General features: G+C 39.5%; 2 protein-coding genes across 2 annotated transcripts; both read right to left on the minus strand.

The window, feature by feature from the left end:
• Positions 1–4166: 4166 nt before the first annotated feature.
• LOC146621304 (uncharacterized) lies at positions 4167–6898 on the minus strand. The gene is made up of 4 exons (XM_085368313.1): positions 6679–6898; positions 5368–5497; positions 5016–5149; positions 4167–4943 (listed from the first exon to the last, which is right to left on the minus strand). Exons 1-4 carry the CDS (start codon positions 6796–6798, stop codon positions 4167–4169), a joined length of 1161 nt encoding a protein of 386 aa, XP_085224439.1. The 5' UTR covers positions 6799–6898.
• Positions 6899–13168: 6270 nt separating this feature from the next.
• LOC146621305 (uncharacterized) lies at positions 13169–15900 on the minus strand. The gene is made up of 4 exons (XM_085368314.1): positions 15681–15900; positions 14370–14499; positions 14018–14151; positions 13169–13945 (listed from the first exon to the last, which is right to left on the minus strand). The coding sequence occupies exons 1-4, from the start codon at positions 15798–15800 to the stop codon at positions 13169–13171; spliced, it is 1161 nt and encodes a 386-aa protein (XP_085224440.1). The 5' UTR covers positions 15801–15900.
• Between the last annotated feature and the right edge of the window lie 5068 nt (positions 15901–20968).

The following is a 20968-nucleotide window of genomic DNA, read 5'->3' on the forward strand; positions in this document are numbered from 1 at the left end:
AATTTCTCTTCAACGACGTAATCCGATAACAACCGATCTCTTTATCCGTCGGCTTCCTGTGGCTGTCATGCGACCGGCTATTGCAGTTAATAATACAACAGCTTCTTGTGTTTCTTTTTATCGCTGTATAACTGATTTTAATTGAAAGCCTGCGTGCGCTAGTACCGCTTGCCACGAGTTCCCAGAATCCTTTGCGGTTCTACCCGTGAATGACGTCACATTTTCAATCTCTATATAATATGCATGTTAAATTTTATATTTGGGGTAAAATATCAAGTCTTTTCAAGTAAACCGGTTCAAGTCCAATTCAAGTCCCAAGTCACTGGTGTAAAAGTCCAAGTCAAGTCACAAGTCTTAGAACATTTTTTCAAGTCAAGTCTAAAGTCATAAAATTAATGACTCGAGTCTGACTCGAGTCCAAGTCATGTGACTCGAGTCCACACCTCTGATTTTAACATTATTTAAAATGAGAGAAGAAGATTCTGTTATCAAACTGTAAACTCACCTGTGGTTCTCTCTTTGCAGACAAAACAAGATTTTTAAAGCACATCATCACTTTCTTGATGCTGCCCCTTCTGACTTTTGGTGAGTGACTCAGAACCTTCTGATTCTATACTGTCAGACAGTCCTTTCTAACACACAAGTAAAACTGGCCCATTTGTACTCACATCCACCCCTAACCTCTCTACTTTGTGTCTCCCAGGAATTGTGAGCTACACAATTTTCACCAAAAGCAAACAATTAGTAACGTACGTCTCTGAGGCAACAGATGACAGAGGTTCATCCTGTGGCAGACACTCTGCCAAATTTCACCTCAGAATCTCAAGGTAAGGATCTTCATCTGTTTCATCATTTATACATGAATGTACACAAAAAACACAAATAATTTGTCTGTGATTTGTGTGAATTCAGGAGTCATGATCCTAAGCGACGTCTCCTCGTGGACATACTTGCCTAGAGAGAACTCTGCAAAGTGGTGGTTGTGCAAATTTATGCACTGGGTGGACCCCACCAGGGCCAAGAGGAGAGTAATCCAAGTAAGAATGACATAGTTTGCACAGCAAGATTTAAAGTGATATAACATGGAGAAAAAGTTTACATTTATGAACTGTATACACACATGGCCGCCACAGCCACCAGGTCCAACTCCAGGAGGATGTCCTGGAACAGGAGATTCACATCATGGATGTTCAGCCGACAAATCTGCAGCAGCTTTGTGTGATCAAAATCTCAGAGGAAGGTACCCAGCTCCTTGTTGAATCTGTGCCGCAAAGATTTAAGCTGGCTCTGGAGGCAACAGTAGGCCCAACCCAGTACTAGTAAGGTGTACTTAATAAAATGCCCGATGAGTGTAAAACTGCAGTATAGTATTAGTCAAGCTTTATTTATTTATTTTATTAAGCTGTTTTTTTTTATTTTGTGCATTTTTTTAAGATGCGGTCGGGAAAAAGTTGCGGGTGACAGGTGATGTGAAAAAATGACGAATTATAGCAACTCTGCTGACAGTGTTTACACGTGCTTCCATGGCAACTGCGTCAGACAGAATGTTATTGGATTTGAAAAAAAATAAATTTATTAGTAAACCTTCGTGTTTGCAGCATTCAGCATACTCAGCATACTCAGATACCTGTGATTGCAGCGAGAGAGAGAAAAAACGACAAGCATACACTGATCCACTAAAGATCAGCCAGAGACAGGTGAACACCTGATCCCTAAAGGTATGAGCTTGGTGCACATTGCTTTAAAGACTTATTGCAGCAGAGATGCAAAGATTTGTTTTACCTCCTAAGACCTGAACTCTTTCATGGCATGCCTTTTTAATTTCTCTTTGTTATTTGGGCTGTAAAAACAAAGAATTACTTTTTTTTGTTTGTTTCGACCTGATTTTTGTTTCTGAGAAAAATGAGATCCACATATGAGGACATTCACTTTAAATCTCAATGGCAGTATAATGTCCTCATAAGTGGATATCAGCCCCTTGTAGAGCAAAATTTTGCATTTTGGTCTAGACAACCCAAAATGTGTTGTGTGCACATATGTGGAGGCCAGGTCTTAGGATGTTAAATATATTGAATGATTCTAAGTAGAGAAAGTAAACAGCTTTTAATAATAAGTTTTGATTTTACATAGTGATGAATGCATCTTGTGTTTAAAGAGTGAATCACTGATCATTTTCTGTCTTTCTGCCATTTTACAGTGATGGCACGAAGAAGCCTCCACCTGCAGGAGTCAGGCTATTATAGGGAAGACGGAGCTCCAAATATTTCATATAAAGAGACCTCATACAAGTATGTGTGTGGATGCTTTTGGGACTGCACGCTACATTCTGGATAAAACATCCTCAGGCGTACCGACGGTGTAAATCTTCACCTGTAGAATAAGTCTTTAAACTTGTGTGTCATCTTTTAGGGTCTTCCGTCGGAGAAAACATAGGAGACGAGGTCCCTTTATGAACCCTCGCATACAGCAAAGTAAGGACCACTACTCAATTTTAACATCATTTAGAATGAGAGAAGAAGATTCTGTTATCAGACTGTAAACTCCCCTGTGGTTCTCTCTTTGCAGACAAAACAAGACTTTTAAAGCACATCATCACTTTCTTGATGCTGCCCCTTCTGACTTTTGGTGAGTGAGTCAGAACTTTCTGTCAGACAATCCTTCCTAACACACAAGTAAAACCTGGACCATTTGTCCCCACATCCACCCCTAACCTCTCTACTTCGTGTCTCTTAGGAATTGTGAGCTGCACAATTTCCATAAACAGCAAGAAAGAAGCAGAAACAGCAGACACTCAGCCAATTTTTGAATCTCAAGGTAAAGATCGCCATCTTCATCTGTCTCATCATCATTTATACATGAATGTACACAAAGAAAACAAATAATTTGTCTGTGATTTGTGTGAATTCAGGAGCCATGATCCAAAGCGGGGTTTCCTCATGGACAGAGAACTCTGTGCGCAAATGTATGCAGTGGGTGGACCCCTCCAGGGCCAGTAGAAGAGTAATCCAAGTAAGAATGACATAGTTTGCACAGCAAGATTTAAAGTGATATAACATGGAGAAAAAGTTTACATTTATGAACTCTGGGCAACGTAATAATTAATTTTCTTTCCTCAGGAATATTTACCTGTGCCTCCAGGGAACTGCTGGCCCCTGCAGGACAATTCCTGTAAATTGTCCTGCACAGAGATGAGTGGGGAGGAGTAAATGTGTTTCAAATGTTCTTTTGTACTTTTTAATGTGTTTCAAATAAATAAATTTTGTGTCTTAAAAAAGTTTTAGAACACGTCGCAGCATTTCCTTTTATGTGATATGGTTGGATCATAACGTGTTTCAAAAATAATGTTTACACCACCAAGGTGATTCCCAAAGAACCTTTAGCCATGAACCTGGCATATCTCAGGATAGTGTGCATTGTATCAATAAAATAAATCAGAAGAAACTGGACAAGTGGAGGACCTAAAAACCCCAAAACTAGCCCACAGCAGATAAACAGTACCTGAAAATCAGTGACAACGGGTCTGATGGAGAGATGAATCCATATTTTACATTTTTGGTTCAAATCATCGTCACGATATACAGACAAGTTCAGAAGAGAGGTACAACTGTATCTTCTGCTACTGTGTGTAAAACATGGTGGAGGCTCTGTCATAGAGCTGCATTTCAGCCAGTGGTGCCAGAGATTTAATCAAAACTGATTGAACTGTGAACCCAGAAAAGTACAGTCAGATTTTGATCCACCAGTCAATACCACCTGGAAATATCTGATGGTCAGAGGTTTTATTTTTTTAGTATAACAGTGACCCCAAGCACACTGTCAATGCAGCAAAAACATACCTAGACAGTAAAAACACAATGAAACACTAATAAAGGTGGTCACAACCAGATACTGACTTTAAGCTTGTTTGGATCTCAGCCACTGTTCTTTCTATATTAGATAGTGTGTTTTGATCAATCTCCACCCATATCTCTTTTCCTAGCAAAAGTAAGAAATGAGAATCTGGAGATTTTTGCAGGGTACTGTGTAACAAATGTTTTTGCTAATACTGAACCTTACCCAACCTAAGAGGAGTCATATGTATAGTAATGTACACACACGCACAAAATAAACCTTTATTTGAATATAAAACGTTGTTCCATTGAAAAACAGGTCTTATGTTGACACTTTTACCTGCATATAAGACTGGAGTACAACACATGAGCTACGCCAGTGATGAGGTTGTGGTTGGCAAACTCGAGGATGAGGAGCAGGATTGGGTATTCGCTGCGTCTCTTTTCAAGGCTGAAGTCCTCACTTAAGCCCATCCAGTGAAGCAGCAGCGTCCGCATCGCTTCAGGGAACAGCTCTGTGGCTAGTTCCTCAGCAGGTGGCAGGTCGCTGATGCGCTCAATGTGCTGAAGTTTAAAGCCCTCCACCTTCTGGCTGATGCTGCTGTTGGCTGCATGAAACTGCTGGCCAAGCCAACGTCCTATACAAGTGAGCAGGCTGCTTGAATACACTGGGCCCCAGTCTTTGGCCTTTAGCAGAGCCAGCACAATCTCCGTCGCATCTTTTTCTTCAAGTCTCCCATTTATGTAGCGATCAATGTTCTCCAAAAGCAGCAAGACCGTCTCCAGCTGCTCTGAGCAGCTTCGAGGCTCCGAGGAGAACTGTTCATCCAAGCGGTGCAATTTTTGTCTCACTGTGGATATTACTACTTCTCTTTGCTCAGATTGTAAGCTCTGCTTGGGAAGAGAACAATAATCATGATCTGCTGATGTGTCAGCAGTGTCCATGCTACTAACATCTACCACGTCCTTGTCAGCCTGGAAATAAGGAGGCTGTGATATTACACCCTTTGATTGTGAGTCACGCTGGCTGAGCGACCCTGAAGGGTCCAGCTGCACGCTGAGGCTGTAACTCACTTCCAGAGGGCTGTCACTGATCTGTGCTTTCCAGACATCCTAGGGGACAGATGTGATTAAAACATGCATTGTGACAGAAAAATAAAATTATCACGTATACATGATGTTTACCTGGAAATTCTCCAGCACAGCAAGCTGATCTTGCTTACTGTACAACTCAAAGGCTACTCGAAAAAGTCCCTGAATGCTGTAGAACCACAGGCTGTTATTTGCAGAGGGTACCTTCAAGCCGTGAAACCTGAAAGCTTGAACACAATCAGGGGGATCAGTGTGACAATGTGTCTGTCCTGGTGGGTGACTTTTACCTAAAAATAAGGTGCATATCAATGCGATAGCATGAGCTTGTCTATGTTTATTTCCCCCTAGTCATATTTATTTCATTTGATTGTCTACACCCACCCCGTGGTTTTAGAGGCACAGGTGTAGTTAATGTTTAACTTCCACTGGTATGTCTGTATTTTACCTGAGGAAAAAGTTATTTTTGTTGCAAGGCCTTTCTTGGCAAACTTGGCATGGTGTCTTGGATGGTTTTCTGTACGCACATCAGTCTTTGAGAGGAGATCGGCTCCCAAATAGAGCGGAATCGTTGAACCCTGAAACAGAGAGGATGAATATAAGCCACCGCCGTATAAAGCCTGACAATAACGTACACTGCCTGACCATGTTAATGGTATACATGCTCAACTGCTCATTAATGTGAGTCTATAATAAGCCAATGACATGCCAGCACCCCAGTGCATTTGTGCATGTAGACATGACCAAGACAACCCGCTGAAGTTCAACGTGAGCATCAGAATGGAGAAAAAACATGATTTAAGTGACTTTGAATGTGACATGGTTGTTGGGACTTTAGCCACACAAACATGCTTTTACAGAGAATTTCTCTGGGTGAAAATGTCTTGATGCCAGAGGTCAAAGTAGTCTGGCCAGACTTTTGAGTTTTCAGCTGAAAGGAAGGCAAGAACCACTCAAACATCCACTCATCCCACCTAAATTATGCAGAAGAGCATCTGCGAATGGACAACATGTTGAAGCTTTTAGCAGATGGACTACAGCAGAAGAAATCCACACTGGGTGTCACTCCTGTCAGCTAAGAAAAGAAACTGACGCTACATTTTGCGGGTTTGGGTGGAGCAAAGTTTAATTTGGGACTCTTAGTGCCAACTGAACAGAATTTCAACAGGCTACTTGAGTATTGTTGCTCACCATGTCCAGCTTTTATGACCACAGTTTACCCATCTTCTGCTTCCAGGAGGATAACATAGCATGTCACAAAGCTCAAATAATCTCAAACTGGCAGCGAAAATGAGTTCACTGTACACACATGGCCGCCACAGCCACCAGGTCCAACTCCAGGAGGATGTCCTGGAACAGGAGATTCACATCATGGATGTTCAGCCGACAAATCTGCAGGAGCTGTGTGTGATCAAAATCTCAGAGGAAGGTACCCAGCTCCTTGTTGAATCTGTGCCACAAAGATTTAAGCTGGCTCTGGAGGCAACAGTAGGCCCAACCCAGTACTAGTAAGGTGTACTTAATAAAATGCCCGATGAGTGTAAAACTGCAGTATAGTATTAGTCAAGCTTTATTTATTTATTTATTTATTTTACTAAGCTGTTTTTTGTTTTTAGTTAGCTACAGTACTTATTTGTTAAACATTACTTATCACTATCCAATTAGAAAGTCTGCGACCGTCCTGCAAGTAAGGAGATGTGTTTATTATGCTGGTGGTAATACATCACCCTCTTGGACTACCTGTGAACCATTAACTCACCTGTTTGGTGCTCTCTGTCAGTCTGAACGATGTCAGACCCACCAGGTGAATGAAACGAATCCTCCTCGCGCCCCCGTCCCGCTGCGGTAACGTCAGAGGGATAACCGAGCAACCTGACATTACTGGAAGTCTCAATTAAGTGCTGTCCCATAGAAATGTTCCTGCGGGAAGAGTCACTGCAAATCAAAGTAATAAAAAGATCAACACAAATGACTGCACACGAAACAGAAACAAAAACATATGCTTTAAACCCTCAGCGATGACTCGCAGGGTAAGGTTTGCTTTACACATGCGCGAACTTTTACGTACTTCCTGTCATCGCTACAGATTAGAAAGAGCCGTTTCCTGGCTGGTGTCGCTTTTAACTTTATCTAATTCTTCTTTAAAATACTTTCCTGCAAAACAAATTGGAAAAATACACAGTACAACTGCATTAATGAGAAAAAATATATAAAAGAAAATGAATATGAATTCCACAAGAAGTCTTTTTTTTTTCTTTTGGCGACAGTGTTTTAAAATATAAACCACTATCTTTTTTCTTCTTTTCTTTTTTTAAAAGCAGAATAAAAGGGTGAGAATTTTATGTTTGATAAATAATCAACAAATGAATGCTGTACATTACTGGAGAAACTGGGACAGGTAAAAAAAAAAACAATAACTTATGGTCTTTAGTTTTGGTTTTTTTATGTTGTTAGGTCTAACTTTAAATTATTATAAGACAAATCCTTACATGGTTCTGTTCCAACCATATAAGGATTTGTCTTTGATGTTTGTGGCATAATTACTAATAACAGAGTTGGTAATATGTATTCATTGTTTAATAGCTAATAATCAAATGCAGAGAGATGTATAAACACATAGTGAGTGAGAAAGGTGACTGAAGAGGAAACACTCAATGCATCCCCTAGAAGCCAACACCTATTGCAGTGTAACTAAGGGAGGATTCAGGGTCACCGGATCCAGTCCTAAGTATACACTTTATTAAAGTTTTAAATCTAATCTTAACAGCAGAGACGGCGTCTGTGTCCTGAATCCAAACTGAGAGCTGGTTCTACAGAAGAGGGGTCTGAAAGCTGAAGAAGGCTGTGCCTCCCATTCTACTTTTAAATGCTCTATGAACCACAAGTAAAACAGCAGTCTGAGAATGAAGAGCTTGTCAGCGGTGATACAGTACAATAGGGTCATTAAGATGGGGAATGATTATTCAACACCTTGTATGTGAGGAACAGGATTTTAAATTTGATTACAGATTAAACAGAGAAAGGAGAGTGCAATATAGAAATATGCTCTCTCTTTCTAGTTCCTGTCAGTACTCTTGCTGCAGCATTTTGGATCAACTGAAGGCTCTTCAGAGAGTTTAGTCATCCAGGTCTTTATGTCTTTAAGACATTCCTGCAGTTTTAACTAGTTGGTGTGTTGAATGAAAAGATTGCATAAAAATGTGAGGAGCTAAAGCGTTTTTAACACAATCCCTTAATTTCAGGGGATTCAAAGTAATTGACAAATTAAATAACAGAAAAATAAATGTCCATTTCTAATACTTGATTAAAAAAAACCCTTTACTTACAATGACAGCCTAGTTCTTGAACTCATGGACATCACCAGATGCTGGGCTTCCTCCTTTTTAATGCCCTGTCAGGCCTTTACTGCAGCGGCTTTCAGTTGCTGTTTGTTTGTGGGCCTTTCTGTTCAAAGTTTGTCTTCAACAAGTGAAATGTATGCTCAACTGGGATAAGATCAGGTGACTGACTTAGGCATTTAAGAATATTCCAATTCTGACAAATTGCAAACTCCCCTAACAGAGGCAAAGTAAAGGAAGGATCTGTGCAATGAAAGCTGGAAAGTCACCAGGAATAGATGGCCTCCCAGCAGAGTTTTATCACAAATTTAGAGATTTGCTACGTCCATTTTTAACTGAGTATTACATGAAGCCTTTGAATATGGACGGCCCCCTGCAAGTTTTAATCTGGCCATAATATCAGTAGTTCCAAAGGCGACAAAGATTTAACGGATCCAGGCAATTACAGACTGATAAATTTAATCAATGTGGATTACAAAATTCTATCCAAAGTACTAACAATGAGGCTGGAGGTTGTACTACCACAAATTATTCATAAAGATCAAGTAGGGTTTATCAAGAATAGACACAAATCCTGCACTGGCTCCATATTTAAATGCACAGAAGGACTTGATACGGTGGAGTGGAAATATCTGTTTAGGACCCTGGAAAAATTTGAATTAGGCGACAACTTTTGCAGATGGATTAGAACCATATATTTGAGGCCAGAAGAAGCTGTATTTACGAATGGGGTACTCTCTCCTTTTTTGAGTATTTCTAGATCAACACGTCAAGGATGTAATTTAGGTCCATTTCTATTTACCATCTTTTCAGAGCCATTAGCTATTCAGAGAAAATGCAGAGATTAAAGGTGTATTTGGGGGAGGTAGAGAACACAAATTGTTCCTGTACACAGATGATGTTCTGGTATTAAGCCAAGACCCTGCTAATTATATCACAACACTATTAGAGGTGACTGATAATTATTCACTGTTTTTGGAGTACAAAGTTAATTGGCATAAATCAGAGGTGATGCCAGTTTCCCAAACTTGTAGTCATAACCTAATATTGGGCTTTAACTTTAAGTGGGTGGACAAAGGAATGAAGTGTCTTGTAATTGAATTGAACCCAAATATTGAGGATATTATGGCTAACAGTATGGGAAAATTAATAAGCAAAATCAATAAAAATTTGGATAAATTGAGTAAACTAGTTTGACATTGTGGGGAAAAGTAAACAGTAAAAATGGTTATATCAACAGTCATCAGCTATTATACAGGAATGTTGCCCATGTGTATCCCGCGACAGATGTTCCAAAGCTATAATAATATGATAAAAGATTTTCTTTGGAAGGGTTCGAACCCCTTATTAACATTAATCGACTTTCCCAACCAAAAAAAAGAAGAGGGAATAGACCTAGGCAATATAGAGTATTATAGCATCTCTTTTAAAAATGGCTAGATTAGGCAAACATTGCGCAATGAAAACCGATATAGATTGGATTTTAATAGAACAAGAGCTTGCATCTCCATCCACACCAATTTATATTTTATCACAAAAAGTAAATAAAGAGGGTAAGATGCAAAATCCTATTTTGAAATTTCAAAAATGGTGTGGTTGGACGTGCATAAAAATATAAACTTGTGCCTTAAAAGTATGCCACCTTGTGGGATAATCTTAAAATAAAAATTGGTAAGCAGACTGTTTACTGGGCACAATGGCTAAGAAGAGGTATCAGAACTGTTGTGACTTATTTGAGGGAGATTTTTTCATGTCATATGAGAATATTACAAATAAGTTTTGTTTGGAGCGCTATTGTCATTTTTGGAAGTATTTACAAATAAGAAACTGTTTAAAAGGAAGAGTTACAATAACACACGAAAGTAACCCGATAGATAAGGAGGGATTTATGCAGCACAAAATTCTTAATATATATTATTATACTCCTTCAGCGCTGTATTGAATGGGTGTTGGTAGAGAGGACTTGTGTTGGAAATGTCGACAAGTAAAGGTACTGATACACGCCCTCTGGGAATGCCGGCTGTTTTTTCCAGTTTGGAACAGTGTATTGAATTATATGCAGGGATGGATACCTTGTAATTTGTCCAGATCACCTAAATCATGTCTACTGGGAGACAAAGGAGAGATGCCACAGTTAAATAAACACCAGTTTAGAGTGTTAAGCACTGCATTGGTAACGTGCATTTTTTTTAAGAGGGAAAAAGTTGCGGTGATGTGAAAAAATGACGAATTATAGCAACTCTGCTGACAGTGTTTACACGTGCTTCCATGGCAACTGTGTCAGACAGAATGTTTTTGGATTTGAAAAAAAATAAATTTATTAGTAAACCTTCGTGTTTGCAGCATTCAGCATACTCAGCATACTCAGATACCTGTGATTGCAGCGAGAGAGAGAAAAAACGACAAGCATACACTGATCCACTAAAGATCAGCCAGAGACAGGTGAACACCTGATCCCTAAAGGTATGAGCTTGGTGCACATTGCTTTAAAGACTTATTGCAGCAGAGATGCAAAGCTTTGTTTTACCTCCTAAGACCTGAACTCTTTCATGGCATGCCTTTTTAATTTCTCTTTGTTATTTGGGCTGTAAAAACAAAGAATTACTTTTTTTTGTTTGTTTCGACCTGATTTTTGTTTCTGAGAAAAATGAGATCCACATATGAGGACATTCACTTTAAATCTCAATGGCAGTATAATGTCCTCATAAGTGGATATCAGCCCCTTGTAGAGCAAAATTTTGCATTTTGGTCTAGACAACCCAAAATGTGTTGTGTGCACATATGTGGAGGCCAGGTCTTAGGATGTTAAATATATTGAATGATTCTAAGTAGAGAAAGTAAACAGCTTTTAATAATAAGTTTTGATTTTACATAGTGATGAATGCATCTTGTGTTTAAAGAGTGAATCACTGATCATTTTCTGTCTTTCTGTCATTTTACAGTGATGGCACGAAGAAGCCTCCGCCTGCAGGAGTCAGGCTATTATAGGGAAGACGGAGCTCCAAATATTTCATATAAAGAGACCTCATACAAGTATGTGTGTGGATGCTTTTGGGACTGCACGCTACATTCTGGATAAAACATCCTCAGGCGTACCGACGGTGTAAATCTTCACCTGTAGAATAAGTCTTTAAACTTGTGTGTCATCTTTTAGGGTCTTCCGTCGGAGAAAACATAGGAGACGAGGTCCCTTTATGAACCCTCGCATACAGCAAAGTAAGGACCACTACTCAATTTTAACATCATTTAGAATGAGAGAAGAAGATTCTGTTATCAGACTGTAAACTCCCCTGTGGTTCTCTCTTTGCAGACAAAACAAGACTTTTAAAGACCATCACCGCTTTCTTACTGCTGCCCCTTCTGACTTTTGGTGAGTGAGTCAGAACTTTCTGTCAGACAATCCTTCCTAACACACAAGTAAAACCTGGACCATTTGTCCCCACATCCACCCCTAACCTCTCTACTTCGTGTCTCTTAGGAATTGTGAGCTGCACAATTTCCATAAACAGCAAGAAAGAAGCAGAAACAGCAGACACTCAGCCAATTTTTGAATCTCAAGGTAAAGATCGCCATCTTCATCTGTCTCATCATCATTTATACATGAATGTACACAAAGAAAACAAATAATTTGTCTGTGATTTGTGTGAATTCAGGAGCCATGATCCAAAGCGGGGTTTCCTCATGGACAGAGAACTCTGTGCGCAAATGTATGCAGTGGGTGGACCCCTCCAGGGCCAGTAGAAGAGTAATCCAAGTAAGAATGACATAGTTTGCACAGCAAGATTTAAAGTGATATAACATGGAGAAAAAGTTTACATTTATGAACTCTGGGCAGCGTAATAATTAATTTTCTTTCCTCAGGAATATTTACCTGGGCCTCCAGGGAACTGCTGGCCCCTGCAGGACAATTCCTGTAAATTGTCCTGCACAGAGATGAGTGGGGAGGAGTAAATGTGTTTCAAATGTTCTTTTGTACTTTTTAATGTGTTTCAAATAAATAAATTTTGTGTCTTAAAAAAGTTTTAGAACACGTCGCAGCATTTCCTTTTATGTGATATGGTTGGATCATAACGTGTTTCAAAAATAATGTTTACACCACCAAGGTGATTCCCAAAGAACCTTTAGCCATGAACCTGGCATATCTCAGGATAGTGTGCATTGTATCAATAAAATAAATCAGAAGAAACTGGACAAGTGGAGGACCTAAAAACCCAAAAACTAGCCCACAGCAGATAAACAGTACCTGAAAATCAGTGACAACGGGTCTGATGGAGAGATGAATCCATATTTTACATTTTTGGTTCAAATCATCGTCACGATATACAGACAAGTTCAGAAGAGAGGTACAACTGTATCTTCTGCTACTGTGTGTAAAACATGGTGGAGGCTCTGTCATAGAGCTGCATTTCAGCCAGTGGTGCCAGAGATTTAATCAAAACTGATTGAACTGTGAACCCAGAAAAGTACAGTCAGATTTTGATCCACCAGTCAATACCACCTGGAAATATCTGATGGTCAGAGGTTTTATTTTTTTAGCATAACAGTGACCCCAAGCACACTGTCAATGCAGCAAAAACATACCTAGACAGTAAAAACACAATGAAACACTAATAAAGGTGGTCACAACCAGATACTGACTTTAAGCTTGTTTGGATCTCAGCCACTGTTCTTTCTATATTAGATAGTGTGTTTTGATCAATCTCCACCCATATCTCTTTTCCTAGCAAAAGTAAGAAATGAGAATCTGGAGATTTTTTCAGGGTACTGTGTAACAAATGTTTTTGCTAATACTGAACCTTACCCAACCTAAGAGGAGTCATATGTATAGTAATGTACACACACGCACAAAATAAACCTTTATTTGAATATAAAACGTTGTTCCATTGAAAAACAGGTCTTATGTTGACACTTTTACCTGCATATAAGACTGGAGTACAACACATGAGCTACGCCAGTGATGAGGTTGTGGTTGGCAAACTCGAGGATGAGGAGCAGGATTGGGTATTCGCTGCGTCTCTTTTCAAGGCTGAAGTCCTCACTTAAGCCCATCCAGTGAAGCAGCAGCGTCCGCATCGCTTCAGGGAACAGCTCTGTGGCTAGTTCCTCAGCAGGTGGCAGGTCGCTGATGCGCTCAATGTGCTGAAGTTTAAAGCCCTCCACCTTCTGGCTGATGCTGCTGTTGGCTGCATGAAACTGCTGGCCAAGCCAACGTCCTATACAAGTGAGCAGGCTGCTTGAATACACTGGGCCCCAGTCTTTGGCCTTTAGCAGAGCCAGCACAATCTCCGTCGCATCTTTTTCTTCAAGTCTCCCATTTATGTAGCGATCAATGTTCTCCAAAAGCAGCAAGACCGTCTCCAGCTGCTCTGAGCAGCTTCGAGGCTCCGAGGAGAACTGTTCATCCAAGCGGTGCAATTTTTGTCTCACTGTGGATATTACTACTTCTCTTTGCTCAGATTGTAAGCTCTGCTTGGGAAGAGAACAATAATCATGATCTGCTGATGTGTCAGCAGTGTCCATGCTACTAACATCTACCACGTCCTTGTCAGCCTGGAAATAAGGAGGCTGTGATATTACACCCTTTGATTGTGAGTCACGCTGGCTGAGCGACCCTGAAGGGTCCAGCTGCACGCTGAGGCTGTAACTCACTTCCAGAGGGCTGTCACTGATCTGTGCTTTCCAGACATCCTAGGGGACAGATGTGATTAAAACATGCATTGTGACAGAAAAATAAAATTATCACGTATACATGATGTTTACCTGGAAATTCTCCAGCACAGCAAGCTGATCTTGCTTACTGTACAACTCAAAGGCTACTCGAAAAAGTCCCTGAATGCTGTAGAACCACAGGCTGTTATTTGCAGAGGGTACCTTCAAGCCGTGAAACCTGAAAGCTTGAACACAATCAGGGGGATCAGTGTGACAATGTGTCTGTCCTGGTGGGTGACTTTTACCTAAAAATAAGGTGCATATCAATGCGATAGCATGAGCTTGTCTATGTTTATTTCCCCCTAGTCATATTTATTTCATTTGATTGTCTACACCCACCCCGTGGTTTTAGAGGCACAGGTGTAGTTAATGTTTAACTTCCACTGGTATGTCTGTATTTTACCTGAGGAAAAAGTTATTTTTGTTGCAAGGCCTTTCTTGGCAAACTTGGCATGGTGTCTTGGATGGTTTTCTGTACGCACATCAGTCTTTGAGAGGAGATCGGCTCCCAAATAGAGCGGAATCGTTGAACCCTGAAACAGAGAGGATGAATATAAGCCACCGCCGTATAAAGCCTGACAATAACGTACACTGCCTGACCATGTTAATGGTATACATGCTCAACTGCTCATTAATGTGAGTCTATAATAAGCCAATGACATGCCAGCACCCCAGTGCATTTGTGCATGTAGACATGACCAAGACAACCCGCTGAAGTTCAACGCGAGCATCAGAATGGAGAAAAAACATGATTTAAGTGACTTTGAATGTGACATGGTTGTTGGGACTTTAGCCACACAAACATGCTTTTACAGAGAATTTCTCTGGGTGAAAATGTCTTGATGCCAGAGGTCAAAGTAGTCTGGCCAGACTTTTGAGTTTTCAGCTGAAAGGAAGGCAAGAACCACTCAAACATCCACTCATCCCACCTAAATTATGCAGAAGAGCATCTGCGAATGGACAACATGTTGAAGCTTTTAGCAGATGGACTACAGCAGAAGAAATCCACACTGGGTGTCACTCCTGTCAGCTAAGAAAAGAAACTGACGCTACATTTTGCGGGTTTGGGTGGAGCAAAGTTTAATTTGGGACTCTTAGTGCCAACTGAACAGAATTTCAACAGGCTACTTGAGTATTGTTGCTCACCATGTCCAGCTTTTATGACCACAGTTTACCCATCTTCTGCTTCCAGGAGGATAACATAGCATGTCACAAAGCTCAAATAATCTCAAACTGGCAGCGAAAATGAGTTCACTGTACACACATGGCCGCCACAGCCACCAGGTCCAACTCCAGGAGGATGTCCTGGAACAGGAGATTCACATCATGGATGTTCAGCCGACAAATCTGCAGGAGCTGTGTGTGATCAAAATCTCAGAGGAAGGTACCCAGCTCCTTGTTGAATCTGTGCCACAAAGATTTAAGCTGGCTCTGGAGGCAACAGTAGGCCCAACCCAGTACTAGTAAGGTGTACTTAATAAAATGCCCGATGAGTGTAAAACTGCAGTATAGTATTAGTCAAGCTTTATTTATTTATTTATTTATTTTACTAAGCTGTTTTTTGTTTTTAGTTAGCTACAGTACTTATTTGTTAAACATTACTTATCACTATCCAATTAGAAAGTCTGCGACCGTCCTGCAAGTAAGGAGATGTATTACCACCAGCATAATAAACACATCACCCTCTTGGACTACCTGTGAACCATTAACTCACCTGTTTGGTGCTCTCTGTCAGTCTGAACGATGTCAGACCCACCAGGTGAATGAAACGAATCCTCCTCGCGCCCCCGTCCCGCTGCGGTAACGTCAGAGGGATAACCGAGCAACCTGACATTACTGGAAGTCTCAATTAAGTGCTGTCCCATAGAAATGTTCCTGCGGGAAGAGTCACTGCAAATCAAAGTAATAAAAAGATCAACACAAATGACTGCACACGAAACAGAAACAAAAACATATGCTTTAAACCCTCAGCGATGACTCGCAGGGTAAGGTTTGCTTTACACATGCGCGAACTTTTACGTACTTCCTGTCATCGCTACAGATTAGAAAGAGCCGTTTCCTGGCTGGTGTCGCTTTTAACTTTATCTAATTCTTCTTTAAAATACTTTCCTGCAAAACAAATTGGAAAAATACACAGTACAACTGCATTAATGAGAAAAAAATATATAAAAGAAAATGAATATGAATTCCACAAGAAGTCTTTTTTTTTTCTTTTGGCGACAGTGTTTTAAAATATAAACCACTATCTTTTTTCTTCTTTTCTTTTTTTAAAAGCAGAATAAAAGGGTGAGAATTTTATGTTTGATAAATAATCAACAAATGAATGCTGTACATTACTGGAGAAACTGGGACAGGTAAAAAAAAAAACCAATAACTTATGGTCTTTAGTTTTGGTTTTTTTATGTTGTTAGGTCTAACTTTAAATTATTATAAGACAAATCCTTACATGGTTCTGTTCCAACCATATAAGGATTTGTCTTTGATGTTTGTGGCATAATTACTAATAACAGAGTTGGTAATATGTATTCATTGTTTAATAGCTAATAATCAAATGCAGAGAGATGTATAAACACATAGTGAGTGAGAAAGGTGACTGAAGAGGAAACACTCAATGCATCCCCTAGAAGCCAACACCTATTGCAGTGTAACTAAGGGAGGATTCAGGGTCACCGGATCCAGTCCTAAGTATACACTTTATTAAAGTTTTAAATCTAATCTTAACAGCAGAGACGGCGTCTGTGTCCTGAATCCAAACTGAGAGCTGGTTCTACAGAAGAGGGGTCTGAAAGCTGAAGAAGGCTGTGCCTCCCATTCTACTTTTAAATGCTCTATGAACCACAAGTAAAACAGCAGTCTGAGAATGAAGAGCTTGTCAGCGGTGATACAGTACAATAGGGTCATTAAGATGGGGAATGATTATTCAACACCTTGTATGTGAGGAACAGGATTTTAAATTTGATTACAGATTAAACAGAGAAAGGAGAGTGCAATATAGAAATATGATCTCTCTTTCTAGTTCCTGTCAGTACTCTTGCTGCAGCATTTTGGATCAACTGAAGGCTCTTCAGAGAGTTTAGTCATCCAGGTCTTTATGTCTTTAAGACATTCCTGCAGTTTTAACTAGTTGGTGTGTTGAATGAAAAGATTGCATAAAAATGTGAGGAGCTAAAGCGTTTTTAACACAATCCCTTAATTTCAGGGGATTCAAAGTAATTGACAAATTAAATAACAGAAAAATAAATGTCCATTTCTAATACTTGATTAAAAAAAACCCTTTACTTACAATGACAGCCTAGTTCTTGAACTCATGGACATCACCAGATGCTGGGCTTCCTCCTTTTTAATGCCCTGTCAGGCCTTTACTGCAGCGGCTTTCAGTTGCTGTTTGTTTGTGGGCCTTTCTGTTCAAAGTTTGTCTTCAACAAGTGAAATGTATGCTCAACTGGGATAAGATCAGGTGACTGACTTAGGCATTTAAGAATATTCCAATTCTGACAAATTGCAAACTCCCCTAACAGAGGCAAAGTAAAGGAAGGATCTGTGCAATGAAAGCTGGAAAGTCACCAGGAATAGATGGCCTCCCAGCAGAGTTTTATCACAAATTTAGAGATTTGCTACGTCCATTTTTAACTGAGTATTACATGAAGCCTTTGAATATGGACGGCCCCCTGCAAGTTTTAATCTGGCCATAATATCAGTAGTTCCAAAGGCGACAAAGATTTAACGGATCCAGGCAATTACAGACTGATAAATTTAATCAATGTGGATTACAAAATTCTATCCAAAGTACTAACAATGAGGCTGGAGGTTGTACTACCACAAATTATTCATAAAGATCAAGTAGGGTTTATCAAGAATAGACACAAATCCTGCACTGGCTCCATATTTAAATGCACAGAAGGACTTGATACGGTGGAGTGGAAATATCTGTTTAGGACCCTGGAAAAATTTGAATTAGGCGACAACTTTTGCAGATGGATTAGAACCATATATTTGAGGCCAGAAGAAGCTGTATTTACGAATGGGGTACTCTCTCCTTTTTTGAGTATTTCTAGATCAACACGTCAAGGATGTAATTTAGGTCCACTTCTATTTACCATCTTTTCAGAGCCATTAGCTATTCAGAGAAAATGCAGAGATTAAAGGTGTATTTGGGGGAGGTAGAGAACACAAATTGTTCCTGTACACAGATGATGTTCTGGTATTAAGCCAAGACCCTGCTAATTATATCACAACACTATTAGAGGTGACTGATAATTATTCACTGTTTTTGGAGTACAAAGTTAATTGGCATAAATCAGAGGTGATGCCAGTTTCCCAAACTTGTAGTCATAACCTAATATTGGGCTTTAACTTTAAGTGGGTGGACAAAGGAATGAAGTGTGTTGTAATTGAATTGAACCCAAATATTGAGGATATTATGGCTAACAGTGTGGGAAAATTAATAAGCAAAATCAATAAAAATTTGGATAAATTGAGTAAACTAGTTTGACATTGTGGGGAAAAGTAAACAGTAAAAATGGTTATATCAACAGTCATCAGCTATTATACAGGAATGTTGCCCATGTGTATCCCGCGACAGATGTTCCAAAGCTATAATAATATGATAAAAGATTTTCTTTGGAAGGGTTCGAACCCCTTATTAACATTAATCGACTTTCCCAACCAAAAAAAAGAAGAGGGAATAGACCTAGGCAATATAGAGTATTAAAGCATCTCTTTTAAAAATGGCTAGATTAGGCAAACATTGCGCAATGAAAACCGATATAGATTGGATTTTAATAGAACAAGAGCTTGCATCTCCATCCACACCAATTTATATTTTATCACAAAAAGTAAATAAAGAGGGTAAGATGCAAAATCCTATTTTGAAATTTCAAAAATGGTGTGGTTGGACGTGCATAAAAATATAAACTTGTGCCTTAAAAGTATGCCACCTTGTGGGATAATCTTAAAATAAAAATTGGTAAGCAGACTGTTTACTGGGCACAATGGCTAAGAAGAGGTATCAGAACTGTTGTGACTTATTTGAGGGAGATTTTTTCATGTCATATGAGAATATTACAAATAAGTTTTGTTTGGAGCGCTATTGTCATTTTTGGAAGTATTTACAAATAAGAAACTGTTTAAAAGGAAGAGTTACAATAACACACGAAAGTAACCCGATAGATAAGGAGGGATTTATGCAGCACAAAATTCTTAATATATATTATTATACTCCTTCAGCGCTGTATTGAATGGGTGTTGGTAGAGAGGACTTGTGTTGGAAATGTCGACAAGTAAAGGTACTGATACACGCCCTCTGGGAATGCCGGCTGTTTTTTCCAGTTTGGAACAGTGTATTGAATTATATGCAGGGATGGATACCTTGTAATTTGTCCAGATCACCTAAATCATGTCTACTGGGAGACAAAGGAGAGATGCCACAGTTAAATAAACACCAGTTTAGAGTGTTAAGCACTGCATTGGTAACGTGCATTTTTTTTAAGAGGGAAAAAGTTGCGGTGATGTGAAAAAATGACGAATTATAGCAACTCTGCTGACAGTGTTTACACGTGCTTCCATGGCAACTGTGTCAGACAGAATGTTTTTGGATTTGAAAAAAAATAAATTTATTAGTAAACCTTCGTGTTTGCAGCATTCAGCATACTCAGCATACTCAGATACCTGTGATTGCAGCGAGAGAGAGAAAAAACGACAAGCATACACTGATCCACTAAAGATCAGCCAGAGACAGGTGAACACCTGATCCCTAAAGGTATGAGCTTGGTGCACATTGCTTTAAAGACTTATTGCAGCAGAGATGCAAAGCTTTGTTTTACCTCCTAAGACCTGAACTCTTTCATGGCATGCCTTTTTAATTTCTCTTTGTTATTTGGGCTGTAAAAACAAAGAATTACTTTTTTTTGTTTGTTTCGACCTGATTTTTGTTTCTGAGAAAAATGAGATCCACATATGAGGACATTCACTTTAAATCTCAATGGCAGTATAATGTCCTCATAAGTGGATATCAGCCCCTTGTAGAGCAAAATTTTGCATTTTGGTCTAGACAACCCAAAATGTGTTGTGTGCACATATGTGGAGGCCAGGTCTTAGGATGTTAAATATATTGAATGATTCTAAGTAGAGAAAGTAAACAGCTTTTAATAATAAGTTTTGATTTTACATAGTGATGAATGCATCTTGTGTTTAAAGAGTGAATCACTGATCATTTTCTGTCTTTCTGCCATTTTACAGTGATGGCACGAAGAAGCCTCCGCCTGCAGGAGTCAGGCTATTATAGGGAAGACGGAGCTCCAAATATTTCATATAAAGAGACCTCATACAAGTATGTGTGTGGATGCTTTTGGGACTGCACGCTACATTCTGGATAAAACATCCTCAGGCGTACCGACGGTGTAAATCTTCACCTGTAGAATAAGTCTTTAAACTTGTGTGTCATCTTTTAGGGTCTTCCGTCGGAGAAAACATAGGAGACGAGGTCCCTTTATGAACCCTCGCATACAGCAAAGTAAGGACCACTACTCAATTTTAACATCATTTAGAATGAGAGAAGAAGATTCTGTTATCAGACTGTAAACTCCCCTGTGGTTCTCTCTTTGCAGACAAAACAAGACTTTTAAAGACCATCACCGCTTTCTTACTGCTGCCCCTTCTGACTTTTGGTGAGTGAGTCAGAACTTTCTGTCAGACAATCCTTCCTAACACACAAGTAAAACCTGGACCATTTGTCCCCACATCCACCTCTAACCTCTCTACTTCGTGTCTCTTAGGAATTGTGAGCTGCACAATTTCCATAAACAGCAAAAAAGAAGCAGAAACAGCAGACACTCAGCCAATTTTTGAATCTCAAGGTAAAGATCGCCATCTTCATCTGTCTCATCATCATTTATACATGAATGTACACAAAGAAAACAAATAATTTGTCTGTGATTTGTGTGAATTCAGGAGCCATGATCCAAAGCGGGGTTTCCTCATGGACAGAGAACTCTGTGCGCAAAT

This window comes from Diplotaxodon limnothrissa, linkage group LG12 (genome assembly GCF_057381915.1).
Source record: "Diplotaxodon limnothrissa isolate DT_005_m linkage group LG12, D_limnothrissa_male_GT1.1, whole genome shotgun sequence".
Classification (NCBI taxonomy): Eukaryota; Metazoa; Chordata; class Actinopteri; order Cichliformes; family Cichlidae; genus Diplotaxodon; species Diplotaxodon limnothrissa.